This window comes from Bombina bombina, chromosome 9 (assembly GCF_027579735.1).
Source record: "Bombina bombina isolate aBomBom1 chromosome 9, aBomBom1.pri, whole genome shotgun sequence".
NCBI lineage: Eukaryota > Metazoa > Chordata > Amphibia > Anura > Bombinatoridae > Bombina > Bombina bombina.
This window is the reverse complement of record NC_069507.1, coordinates 62,449,452-62,463,185: the sequence shown is the minus strand read 5'-3', so window position 1 is coordinate 62,463,185 and position 13,734 is coordinate 62,449,452. Positions and strand designations below refer to the sequence as shown.

General features: G+C 36.0%; 1 protein-coding gene across 1 annotated transcript in view; it reads left to right on the top strand.

Moving 5' to 3' along the window:
* The first annotated feature begins 23 nt into the window (after positions 1-23).
* The window catches only part of TUBGCP2 (tubulin gamma complex associated protein 2), a 54,628-nt gene continuing 40,917 nt past the window's right edge, over positions 24-13,734 (top strand). The window contains exons 1-7 of the mRNA XM_053692159.1: positions 24-174; positions 4,798-4,983; positions 6,092-6,220; positions 9,396-9,569; positions 10,239-10,398; positions 11,279-11,486; positions 13,149-13,348. Of these exons, the coding sequence (XP_053548134.1) occupies positions 4,834-4,983; positions 6,092-6,220; positions 9,396-9,569; positions 10,239-10,398; positions 11,279-11,486; positions 13,149-13,348 (1,021 nt within the window). The 5' untranslated portion in view covers positions 24-174; positions 4,798-4,833. The remainder of the gene's footprint in view (positions 175-4,797; positions 4,984-6,091; positions 6,221-9,395; positions 9,570-10,238; positions 10,399-11,278; positions 11,487-13,148; positions 13,349-13,734) is intronic.

Below are 13,734 nucleotides of genomic sequence, written 5' to 3'. Positions count from 1 at the left end.
TTGCGGATCACGTCTCGTTATGATGTTAGCTTTCCATACTTTCTAACCTAGACAGCTGCGCGTGTTGTCATGGATACCCCGCCCAGTATTCAATGTCCCTGATCATTTTCCGGATGTAGTGGTTCTAGAGAGGCCTCTGTGCCCGTCATGCAGCCCTCGAGCCTTCTGTGACAGGTGAGTCCTTTCGTAGTTTGACAGCGCTGGCTACTTTATGGGAGGACTCAAAGCTCGTTTTTTTATTTGCTGGCAGTTAGTGGGTTAATGGTGTAATTTGTACAGGACCATATTCTAACTGTTATTCCTCAAAAGCATGTTTCGTTTTTTTGGTCTTTAAGAATCTACTTGATTGTCCAGCAAAACTATTCATAGACTGTCCTGCTTGGTCATTGCACTCGCCCTCAAAACTGTGTAATGTTCATTCATTTTTATTCTGGTTTTAATGTAATTTATTTCTGAAAATGGTGGTTTGTTTACTGCCCAGAGAGGTGAGGGTGCAACATGCTGCACAGTGATTGATTGGTCAGTACTGAAGCTTTTACATATTTGAACCTTACTGACCACTGCAAGATATTGCTAAAATATCATTCGTGTTCTCCCTAGGACCTATTTATGGACACACCACAAGGCTGATCTTGCTGACTACCAGGCTACTATTAAAGGGATATATAACCCCAAAATATATTTTGTGATACATTTTAAAAACATGTTTACATTTTGCTTCTATAATCAAATTTGCTTTGTTCCCATATTATTTTTGTTATTGAATAGATACCCTAGGTAGATGTGTGGAGCACTATATTGCAGGAATAGTGCTGCTATCTAGTGCTCTTCCAAATGGATGACATTCTTGCAAAACTGTTGCCATATAGTGCCCCAGAGACGTGCAGGCTCCTGAGCTTACTTCCCTGCTTTTCAAAAAAGGATACAAAGTGAACTAGGAACATTTTATAATTTAAGTAAATTAGAAAGTTGTTTAAATTTGCATGTTCTATTTTAAAGGGACATGAAACTCATTTTTTTTCTTTTATGATTTCGATAGAGCATGTCAATTTTAAACAATTTTCCAATTTACTTCCGTTGTCTAATTTGTTTTATTCTCTTTATACCCTTTGTTGAAAAGGATACCTAGGTATAATCAGGAGCTGTTGATTGGTGGCTGCACATAAATGCCTCATCTTATTGGCTCCACCCGTGCGATCAGCTAGCTCCCAGTGCTCCATTGCTACTTCTTCAACAAAGGATACCAAGAAGATGAAACAATTTATATAATACAAGTATATTGCAAAGTTGTTTAAAATTGCATGCTTTGTCAAAGTCATTAGAGAATAATTTTGGGTTTCATGTCCCTTTAATCACAAATGAAAAATGTGTGGATTTCTGACCCTTTAATCTAAAATTAGCTAATATTTTTTTTAATATTTTCTGTACAAATTATCATTAAATTAATCTGTCTTAAATTGTGCAATTAATTAGTGCTTTGGATAGCTTAAACAGACACTGAACCCAAATGTTTTCTTTCATGATTCAGATAGCGCATGCAATTTTAAGCAACTTTCTAATTTGCTCATATTATCAATTTTTCTTAATTCTCTTGGTATCTTTATTTGAAAAGCAAGAATGTAACTTTAGAAGACAGCCCATTTTTGCTTCACAACCTGGGTTGTGCTTGCTTGATTGGTGGCTAATGCACCCACCATTAAACAAGTACTGTCCAGAGGTCTGAACCAAAAACTGGATGGCTCCTTAGCTTAGATGCCTTCTTTTTCAAATAAAGATAGCAAGAGAACGAAGACAAATTGATAATAGGAGTAAATTAGAAAGTTGCTTAAAATTGCATGCTCTATCTGAATCATGAAAGATTTTATTTTGGGTTTAGTGTCCCTTTAAGTGACATTTATAAGTAAGAGAAAATGTTATGATATTGCAAACTATTTCACTGCCCCCCCAGTTACTTCATAACACCCCTGGCTGGTAAAAGTTTATGTGGAGAAAACTGTACAATACATATGTTTAAAAAAAAAAGACTTTAGTATTCCTTTAAAGGGCCATAATAGTTGAAAAATTGTATGCTCTAATTTGCTAGAGCATATCATTTTAAGACTATTAACCCAGCACTACTGTGTGTCTAACCCCTGTGAAGCGTCCAGAGTGGAAATTGCAGCTGAGTTAATCAACAGCTCTAGTTCCACATTGAAGTCATGCTCCGTGCTCTGCAGGTCCCTAGCAGTACTTCTACTGTGTGTTTAACCCCTTTGTGAGTAGTGAAGGGTCAATAGTCTTTAAGCGATGGTAAATCCAAGCGTTTAACAAACGCTAGGATTTACCATCACTAAAAATCAAGGGGAGTTTAAGTGATAAGATCTAAAAAAAAATAGGGTGCTAAACTCGCCCTTTCTGTGCCGTTGCACAGCTCTAAACTCAGCGGCGCAGGCTGATCACGGCACATCAGTCTCCTTCAATAAGGTGACGTTTGCACCTCTGAACCAATAGCTGTGCGTGTCAACTGACAGGTTTCTGTATGCAGAAAGATCGATGTGCCGTGGGCTGCCGGAGCCGCTAAGTTTAGTGCCCTATTTTTTAGATCTCATCACTTAAATGCTCCTTGATTTTTACTGATGTTAAATCCTAGTATTTTTTAAATGCCTGGATTTACCATCACTTTAAATATATATTCTACGAATTAATGCAAGTCATTATATATTATGGCTGGGCTATATGTGGGGGTGGAATCGCAATTTTCTTATAAATGACTATAACGCCTTAATTTTGCACACGTGAACTGGTGTTACTGTAGCATGAGAGTGGCCCATCGGAATTTAGCAGCGACACGACACCAGCTTTTTCATTACAGGCGGTGCTGTGGGATGGATCGTGATACTTCCTGTTCTGTAACTACAGTTCCTGTGAGCCCCACATCTTCATATCTAAGGAAAAATATTAACTTGTTCTAATGTTTAAAATGCACTGAGGTCCCTGGGAGGCAGCTTAGAAAATACTATTTCAAATTAAAACACAGTGCATAATAAAGCGGTACTTTATTAGAGTTTTAGCCTCTCAGCTAAAACAGGAAGTATCATGATCCCACCGCCTGTAATGAAAAAGTCGGTGTCTGTGCTAAATTCTGATGGGCCACTCTCATGCTACAGTAACACCAGTCCACCAATCACATGCTGGAGACACCTCCTTCCCAGTCTATGTCCCGCCCCTCCTCCCCAGGACCATCCCAGGAACGCTGACTGCTCAGAGGGAGAGACACGTCATATGTGCGAGTGATGTCACTTCTGGGCGGGGCTAAAAATTGCGTACTCTTGCGGTTTTTAAACCACTGCGATTAATCGAGGTTTAAAACCACAACCACAATTAATCGTGCAGCCCTAACAATATATATATATATATAGAACCAAGGTGTATAGTATATGCACTTCCACCAACAAAACTCCAACTTGCCAGGGTGCTGTAATAAGGAATGTAGGTTTTTAAAGGATAAAGCACTCACTGGACTGTAGACATCAGTGACATATCTGAGGTCACGTCGTCAGAGGAAGGGACGCTGTTGGTCCCGAAACGTCACACAATAAAGTTTGGATTTGTCACTGATGTCTACAGTCCAGTGAGTGCTTTATCCTTTAAAAAAAAAAATATATATATATATATAGATCAGTTTTTATGGTATTTACAGTACATATACATTTTGTGTGTTTTAATGTATTTTCGGTACCTAATTATTTTCTGTCACAAGTATCACATCAGTGCTTTTGTAGGTTCTTTGCATATTTATTTCTGGGCATACTACTGTCACGTACAATCATAACTCTTTGTTCCAGTATTGTTTTATTTATGGGACATTTTTTTAATGAAATATGTAAATACTGTTATAGGCTCATCTCATTTGTCCCAGTTTGTGAATTATTTTCTAGTAAGTATGTTTTTTAGACATTGTATTATTTTTGTAGTCCCACTTTGTACAAATTCTTGTTTACCTTAGGTTACGTGTTTAAAAGGACATTATAGTGTAAAAACTCGTAGAGCATGAAATAAAATTCTCAAGTGTGTCCTGAAAGCTTGCAGTTGTATTCACTATTAGTTAAGTATTAAAGATATCACCTGTACATCACTTTTATTTTCTTACAAAAGGTTTTTTTTCTTTCTGTGAGCATCTAATTCATCGAGCATGTAATTTTAGCACTAGGGACCCTACAATGCTATATGCTTAAGGCCTGCAAAGGGATTAAACATATAGTTAAAGTAACAATGGGGAACCACAGAGTACTGCTGGTTCCCTTTAAAATACTGTTAAGCCAATAAGCAGCAGTAAACTCTCTCTATGGATTGGCTGTATCCTTTTGAGGACCAGCAGTTCTTTGTGGCTCCTGAGTGATATTTTACCTATATATTTAACTATATATTTAACCCCCTTAATCGCATAGCGCTGGAGGGACACTGGTGCTTAAATGACATGCTGTAACTAATTAGATCATGTCATTTTTGCATTATGTGTCTTTTAATATCACTAGAATTGTATACAAAATTGAAGATGCGGTCTAACAAGTAATCCACGGACTAGCAAGTAAAAATCACTATTAGATACGGAACATTTTATTTTGTTTTGTTGGGCTAAATATTTAACTAATGAATATTTTGTGCAAACCGTTTTCTCTTAACATTATTTTTCGTGCTTTTGTATTTTACTACTGTCCTCATATATTCAGGAATAATTGGGAATTGGTTATACAGTGTAGGTATAATGGATTCTGCCAAATTAATATGCTTTTTTGTTTTGTTTTTCATCCTTATTAGGTCAGTTTGGAATTTATCCCGTCACAAGATATCAAGATGAGTGAGTTTCGGATACATCATGATGTTAATGAGCTCATCAGCCTGCTGCGTGTACATGGTGCAGAGGGAGCCGAGATGTACATCGATCTCCTGCAAAAGAACCGCACTCCTTATGTTACCACCAGTGTCTCTACCCACAGTGCCAAAGTAAGTTTTACTACAACTGACGTGTCATTGTATCAGAACACACACACACATATATATATATATATGTGTGTGTATATATATATGTAATAAATTAAACATGCACAAAAATATGATTTACGTTGTCAAGAAATTATGTTGTTGGTCAGTGGATCTGGCTACTACATTATACAATTAAAAGATAATAGGGGGCGCCCTTAGTGTATAAAGTTGTGGTTAGTACGCAATTGAAACAATGGGTCACTAGGTAGGTTAGTATCCTTGACACTGTTATATCAATATACGCAATAGTGGATAAGATAAGATGAAATGAAAAATAACTTAGAAATCCTCAAAAGGATTGACAATAATAAAACACTGGTATATCAATAGACACAATAATGGATATGTTCTATCAGCAGGCAGTTAAAAATCAGAAGGCATAAAAGTCCTTGGAAGACTTATAGATGGTATCAGTGTGGGTGAATTGGTTGGCACAATCAAGGCAGCTATCTGTAGAGGATCAAGGCCACGATCCAGGGTCAGTAATCTGCAGTAGATAGAAAAAGGACAGAAGCGCCACATTGCCCAATATTGTTGGAAACCATCAGTACAGTGTATGTGATAATTTCACTCACATATGATAGAACACCCCCAGTGGTGTAGATGGAGCAATCTGGGATCAATAGCAGTCACCCAGAAGACTGACCTCCGGTCAGATTGCAGCACATCCGCCGGAGGTCAGTCTTCTGGGTGACTGCTATTGATCCCAGATTACTCCATCTACACCACTAGGGGTGTTCTATCATATGTGAGTGAAATTATCACATACACTCTACTGATTGTTTCCAACAATATTGGGCCGTGTGACGCTTCTGTCCTTTTTGTATCTACTGCTACTACATTATAGTTGAGTGTTTCAGTAACTTTATTAAAGCATTGTATTATACCTTTTAGCAAAGTCACAAAATGTGGTGATGATTTCTTATAGCAAGTAATGTCATGTTCTTGAACAAACTTTATGCATCTGACACAAATTTATTCTCTTTTAAAAGGCTATTATAAAAAGTGAAATCTTTTTATTAAACGAAGAGAAGAAAATAACTTACTGTTAATACTTTTTAATTTGAAGGTTAAAATAGCAGAGTTTTCCAAGACACCAGAAGATTTTCTGAGGAAGTATGAAGAGTTAAAATCTAAGAATACACGTAATCTGGACCCTCTCGTATACTTGCTTTCCAAGCTGACTGAAGATAAGGAGGTAGGGTGAAAATGAATGACAAATTAATAATCATGCATTGATAACATTTGGGTAAAGCCAAGAGGGGTTTGTTGATGCAGAAATTATTTTTCTTCCAGCAGGCGTAGAGCAAGGATAATCTCAATCTTTAATACTAGCTCCTTTTTTTATTCAGATAATATTTGGCTCAAAGTCATATAACTCACAGAGTCCCTCCTAGCTTATAGACACTTAAAGGGACATTAAACACTTTGCGATAGTAATATAAAATGATAAATCGTGTATATGTGTGTGTGTGTGTGTGTGTGTGTATATATATATATATATATATATATATATATATATATATATATATAAAATTAAAAAAAACTCTGCAATATATTGTCATTATGTATTGTGTCCCCCTTTCCTGTAATTCCATTCTGAAATTGTGAGCTTTTCAGTCCCTGTTAGAAATGAAAGTGCAGAACATTGTTATATTTCACACAGCCATTGGCTGCACACTCTAGTGACCTATTTATAACTGTCACTAATTGGCTACAGCAGAGATGGTAACCTAAGTTACAACATGGCAGCTCCCATTGTTTTATAGACACTAAAGTTTTACACTTATTTTATCAATATTTCAATAACTAATTAAACTTTAAAAAATACATCTACCTGTTATTCTCAGACTAATTTTTTTTTTGACTGCATCATTTTATCTAGCATTTATTTTGTTTTTAATGTCCCTTTAAAGGAACACAAAGAGGCAGATTTATCATGGTCCAGATGGACAAGGTTCACAGATTATCTGCTCCCCCTTATTTATTACTGCTCAAGCCGATGCTCTTGTAAAGCAGGGCTTGTCAGTCACCCTGGTAGAGGTTTAGGGAAGAGCGATTTAAACAACTGTACTATAAATATCAATTGAGCAAACCTGCAAGTGATAGGGGCATTGGCGTTTTGATAAATATGCCCGAAGTACTTTTTATATCTCTGGAATATGTATTACCAAATAAGAACTACATAGCAAAAGATTTGCGTAAATATAAACATCAAAGTGTTCTTTGTGTTAGCTTGCGCTTCAATTAGGTAGAGATAAAATAGTATTCTACACTGCTCTGTGCGGTCACAGTGTCCTTTTTTTACAGGATCAGTAAGATGGGAATTAACTGTCTGTTAATTGAAAGTTAAAATGTAATTTTGGTAGCTATTGTAAAGTAGACTTTTCTTTGCAACTTTGATTTAAATAGTGCAAAACTTAATACAAACTTAATGATTAATAACAGGTTTACTTGTTTAGTGTAGATGTTTAGTTTTCACTCACAGGTTAGGATGAATTATTTTTGTCTTTTGAAAGGGTGTAAAACTGAAATAAAACTATTATAAGCATTTTTTTATGACTTTTCCCTGATAAATATAAAATATTAATAATAATATAGACAAAAACATCCCCCATGCACTAAAGAAACAGAGGGCCTTAAAGAGACATGAAATCAAAATTATTATTTTTCATGATTCACAGAGAATATAATTATAAAAAACTTTCCAATTTACTGTTTATTTCTCTTATATAATTTGCTTAATTTTCTTGGTATCATTTGTTGAATAAGCAGCAATGCACTACTGGGAGCTATCTGAACATATTGGTCAGTCAATTACAAGAGGCATATACTGTATGTGCAGCAACCAATCAACAGCTTCTAAGTCTACCTAGGTATCCTTTTTTTTTTTTTACCAAAGTATATAAAGAGAACAAAACAAATTAGAAAATTGAAGTAAATTGGAAAGTTGTTTAAAATCACTTGTTCAATCTGAACCATGAAAGAAAAAAATGGGTTTCATGCCCCTTTTAATGTTCAACGCACAGATAATATGTAACTTGTTTTCTAGAAAATTCATCTACAGAGATTAAATTAAACACCCTTTTCTCATTGCTATTTTATTTCAAGTTGATTAAAGAGAATATATCCTAAATCTAATAGATTATGTTTGAGCGGTTATGGAGAGCTGAGCACACTGATTCCTGTTTAGCAGTATTGAACTTTAAAGGGACTTTTTAGCACCTTGTAATTATAAGATTTTTCTATAGACTTGCAGTAAATACTAGCTAGATGGGATATTTTTAAAATCATTGACTCCTTGTTTGCTGAAATGTTTTTCAATGGCCAAACTACGGTCACTCCTTGCTTGGTTTAGTATTTGTATAGTAACCCTCTTTACAGTTCTCAGATTACAGAATTATCAGGCATTTTGGATGTTAAAGGGACAGTAAACACCAGAATTGTTGTTGTTGTTTAAAAAGGTAGATAATCCCTTTATTACCCATTCCCCAATTTTGCTTAACCAACACAGTTATAATAATATACTTTTTACCTCTGTGATTACCTTGTATCTATGCCTCTGCAAACTGCCCCCTTATTTCAGTTCTTTTGACAGACATGCATTTTTAGCCAATCAGTGCTTGCTCTTAGGAGCTTCACGTGCCGGAGCTCAATGTTATCTATATGAAACACATGAACTAACGCCCTCTAGTGGTGAAAAACTGTCAAAATGCTTTCCGATTAGAGGCAGTCTTCAAGGTCTAAGAAATTAGCACATGAACCTCCTAGATTTAGCTTTCAACTAAGAATACCAAGAGAACAAAGCAAAATTGGTAATAAAAGTAAATTGGAAAATTGTTTAAAATTACATGCCCTATTTAAATCCTGAAAGATTTTTTGTGACTTTACTGTCCCTTTAAGGTTCTACATGTACCTATTTATCTGTTTATATTCAAATCCTTTAGTACAAGTAAAACATTGTCATCAGCTTATGAGTTTCCTATAGTGCTCTGTTACGTTGCAGGATACATGGCAGAAACTCACAGTCTGCTCTGTTGGCAGTAGGGTTGCCACCCAGCCGGTATTTTACCGACACGACCGGTATTTTTAAGGTTTACGTCAATGTAGAAAATGAAGAATAAATATTGAAAGAAAGCCCCGGTCAAAGTGAAACTTCTTCTGAGTGTGATGAATACTAGTTATAAACAAATGAGCTTTTAAAATCAGTCCTATCCGCTTTAGTTTTTGAGTTATGCTGTTCAATTATTTATGCAAATTTATGTTAATTAGCATGGCCGGTATTTTCTTCCAAGAAAGGTGGCAACCCTAGTTGTCAGGAAACCTGGTACTAGGCTAATCTGGTAATTTGCACCCATGTTCTATATTTGCAGACCCTTCAGTACCTGCAGCAGAATGCCAAGGATAGAGCTGAGCTCACCGGCAGTCATGCATCCAGCAGCAGTCTCCATATACCTCCTAGTACATCCAAGATCTCCATGCAGGAGATAGAGGAACTGAGAAGGCAGCTGGGCAGTGTGACCACATCGGCAGCTAGTGGGCCCCAGGTAGCATCTGTGTGTAAAATGTAACACCACCACCTCATTAAAGGGACAGTCTACTCCAGAATTTGTATTTCTTAAAAAGATAGATAATCCCTTTATTTCCCATACCACGGTTTTGCACAACCAGCACTGTTTTATATTAATATATTTTACCTCTGTGTTTACTTTGTATCTAAGCCTCTGCAGACTGCCCCCTTATTTCAGTTCTTACAGACATGCATTTTAGCCAATCAGTGCTGACTCCTAGGTAACTCCACGGGCGTGAGCACAATGTTATCTTTATGCCACTTGTGAACTAATGCCCTCTAGCTGTGAATAACTGTCAACATGCATTAATATAAGAGGCGGCCTTCAAGGTCTTAAAAATTAGCATATGAGCCTACCTAGGTTTAGCTTTGAGCTTAGAATACCAAGAGAACAAAACAAATTTTGATAATTAAATTGGAAAGTTGTTTAAAATTACATGCCCTATCTGAATCGTAAAAGTTTAATTCTGACTAGACTGTCCCTTGGTTGTATTTTATAGAAACTTACTATATTTATGTAGAGTAGTTGTAACTGTGTCCTCAGCTACATATTTAACTGAAGGGCTGTGGTAACCCCTACAGGACATGAGGTGTATTATTCCAAATGACTGAACTACTTATTAGTAATATTCTCACCTCCCCATAGCCCGTGGAACTTATGAGGAAACTTCTACGAGACAAGATAAGCAAAAAGAATACTGGTCAGCCCATCCCTGTTTACCCATCCTGGGTGTATGAGAGGCCGGCATTAATAGGAGACTTTATATCCCTCTCTAACCCTGGCACAGACATCACTGTACCCATAGGTATGTGTCATGAATTAACTAAGATTTCATAGTGCAATCCAAATAGCTTAACGAGTAGCAGCATAATGGTGTTGACTACATCTGGTGTGTTTGTTAAAATGAACAAGATGTATAACTTCATACCATTTAAAGGGACAGTATACTATAAAATTGTTTTTCCCCTAATGTGTTTCCAATTACTTTTTTTTTTTACCAGCTGCAGAGTATAAAATGTATGAGTTTTGCTTTTTTAAGGCTTATTTGTGTATATGAATTAGCTGATTTTGTGTTTTGAAGCCACAACCTAATAAAATGGGTTGAGCTTGTAGGTATAATCGGATCTCATTACCTTTATCACATTGTGTAAATATACCTGCTTCTTTATCTTATATCTGTCCATAAACCAATCACCAATACTTGGAGAGAACAATAGAAAATTGAATACACTCCAGCAGGTAAAGTGGATCATTGGGAACAAATTAAAAGGGAGACATTTTTTTTTAGTAAACTGTCCCTTTAACTCTGACACATTTTGATTGCACTTATGGATAAAATGTGAGCATACTTTTGTTTCCTTCTAATAATTAATACCACACAAGTCCCTTAAAGGGCCATAATAGTTTAAAAATGACATGCTCTTATTTGTTAGAGAATGTAATTTTGGGAAGCATTATTGTCTCTTATTTTAGTCCTTCTCAGTTTTTGCAGAATGTGTGTGCTAGTGTTTCACAATAGGCAAAAAAAAAAAAGTACATTTGTACTCCGTTCAGGATTATATATGGGATTTAGTGATATCAAGCAGCATTTCACAATATTTTCAGTGATCTTTCATTTGCATTTGTTTGTCTGTCCGTTTACAGTAGTGATAACCTGCCGTGTTTTACCATGTTTATAATCACAGGCAGCCTCCCCTTGCCCTCGCAGGAAGCTGTCATTGTAGAGGACTTGCTTTATGTTCTTATTGGAGTAGACGGACGCTACATCACTGCCCAACCTCTAGTGGGACGCCAGGGACGTTCCTTTTCTGTGGATCCAAATCTAGATATGTCTGTGAAAGAGCTTGTGAATAGAATACTCCCAGTAGCATCTAGCTATTCTACCGTCACCAGGTATAAAAGGCAATGTTAAAGGGATAGTTAAATCCAAATTAAAATGTCATGATTCAGATAGGGCATGCAATTTTAAACAACTTTTCAAATTTACTTTTATCATCAAACTTGCTTTGTTAACTTGGTATTCTTAGTTAACTTAAAAGCTAAACCTAGGAAGGTTCATATGCTAATATCTAAGCCCTTGAAGGCCACCTCTTATCTGAATGCATTTGACAGTTTTTCACAGCTAGAGGGCGTTAGTTCACGTGTTTCATATAAATAACACTGTGCTTATGCACGTGGAGTTATTTAAGAGTCAGCACTAATTGCCTGAAATGCAAGTCTGTCAAAGATCTGAGATAAGGAGGCAGTCTGCAGAAGCTTAGATACAAGGTAATTACAGAGGTAAAAAGTATATTTCTATAACAGTGTTAGTTATGCAAAACTGGGAAATAGTAAATAAAGGGATTATCTATCTTTTTAAACAATAACATTTTTGGTGTTTACTATCCCTTTAAAGAGACAGTCAACACCAGAATTGTTGTTGTTTAAAAAAGATAGATAATCCCTTTATTACCCATTCCCCAGTTCTGCATAACCAACACAGTTATATAAATACACTTTTTACCTCTGTGTGATTATCTTGTATCTACGCCTCTGCAGACTGCCCCCTTATTTCAGTTCTTTTGACAGACTTGCATTTTAGCCAATCAGTGCTCACTCCAGTGTAACTTCACGTGCATGAGCTCAATGTTATCTATATGAAACACGTGAACTAATGCCCTCTAGTGGTCAAAATGCATTCAGATTAGAGGCAGTCTTATGCCAAGCATTTCATAAAACTTTATTAAAATTAAAAAAAGTGTTTTTTGTTGTGTGTGTTTTTGTGTGTGTGTGTGTGTTTTTTTTTTTAATCATTTTATTTGAATGAAGTCTTAAATTATTTTATGATTTTATATTGGAGTTTTTATAGCCATACCAGCATTTAAAGGGACAGTCAAAGTCCAAAATAAGCTTTCATGATTCAAATAGGGCATGTCATTTTAAACAACTTTCCAATTTACTTTTATCACCAATATTGCTTTGTTCTTGTGGTATTCTTAGTTGAAAGCTAAACCTAGATAGGCTCATATGCTAATTTCTTAGCCCTTGAAGGCCGCCTCTATTCTGAATGCATTTTGACAGTTTTTCACCTCTCAAGGGCATTAGTTCATGTATGTCATATAGATAACATTGCGCTCACGCACGTGAAGTTACCTAGGAGTCAGCACTGATTGGCTAAAATGCAAGTCTGTCAAAAGAACTGAAATAAGGGGGCAGTTTGCATAGGCATAGATACAAGGTAATTACAGAGGTAAACATGTATTATTATAACTGTGTTGGTTATGCAAATCTTGGAAATGGGTAATAAAGGGATTAACTATCTTTTTAAACAACAAAAATTCTGGTGTTGACTGTCCCTTTAAATAAAAAATATGGTATTTTTCTATAAACCAAAAATCATGGAAGCAGATTTATTGGAAAATCTCTAAGGAATACGTAGTATATTATTTCTATTTTCAAAGGAATATAAACTGATATTACTGAAACGTGTGGCTTCAAATCTATGATTACTTAGCCATCAAAACATTAAAAGTAATTTTCCAAAATTGCACTTATTTGTGGGTCTATTGTCTACAGGTTTATTGAGGAGAAGTCTTCTTTTGAGTACGGACAAGTAAACCATGCCCTGGCTGCGGCGATGAGAACTCTAGTGAAGGAATATATGATCCTTGTTACTCAGCTGGAGCACCTTCAGCGGCAGGGGCTGCTCTCCCTTCAGAAACTGTGGTTCTACATCCAGCCCACACTGCGGACCATGGAAGTTTTGGCCTCTCTTGGTAAGTGAGAATGTAGGCTGTACACTCATTGGAGAGGCAGCAGTGACTAACAACATTTGTATCCAGTGAAGCGAGACGGAACTGTATCATATTCCAGCTTAACTGGTCTACTTTGATTTTTGATGTTCCTATGTGCTATAACCCTTTGTTATAATAAGCTAGTAGTGACTATCCTGTACCATTTACCTAAAAAATATGAATATTTGCAACCTTAAAGGGACACTACTTAAATATGTGTTCAACATTAGTGATTTTTTTTTAAAAAAATTTTTTTAAATAATTTATGTTCTAAGGCAGACATCCTCAAACGTGGCCCTCCAGAGGTTTTTGGAACTTCATTTCCCATGATGCTCAGCCAGCTTATATGCTGGCTGAGCATCATGGGA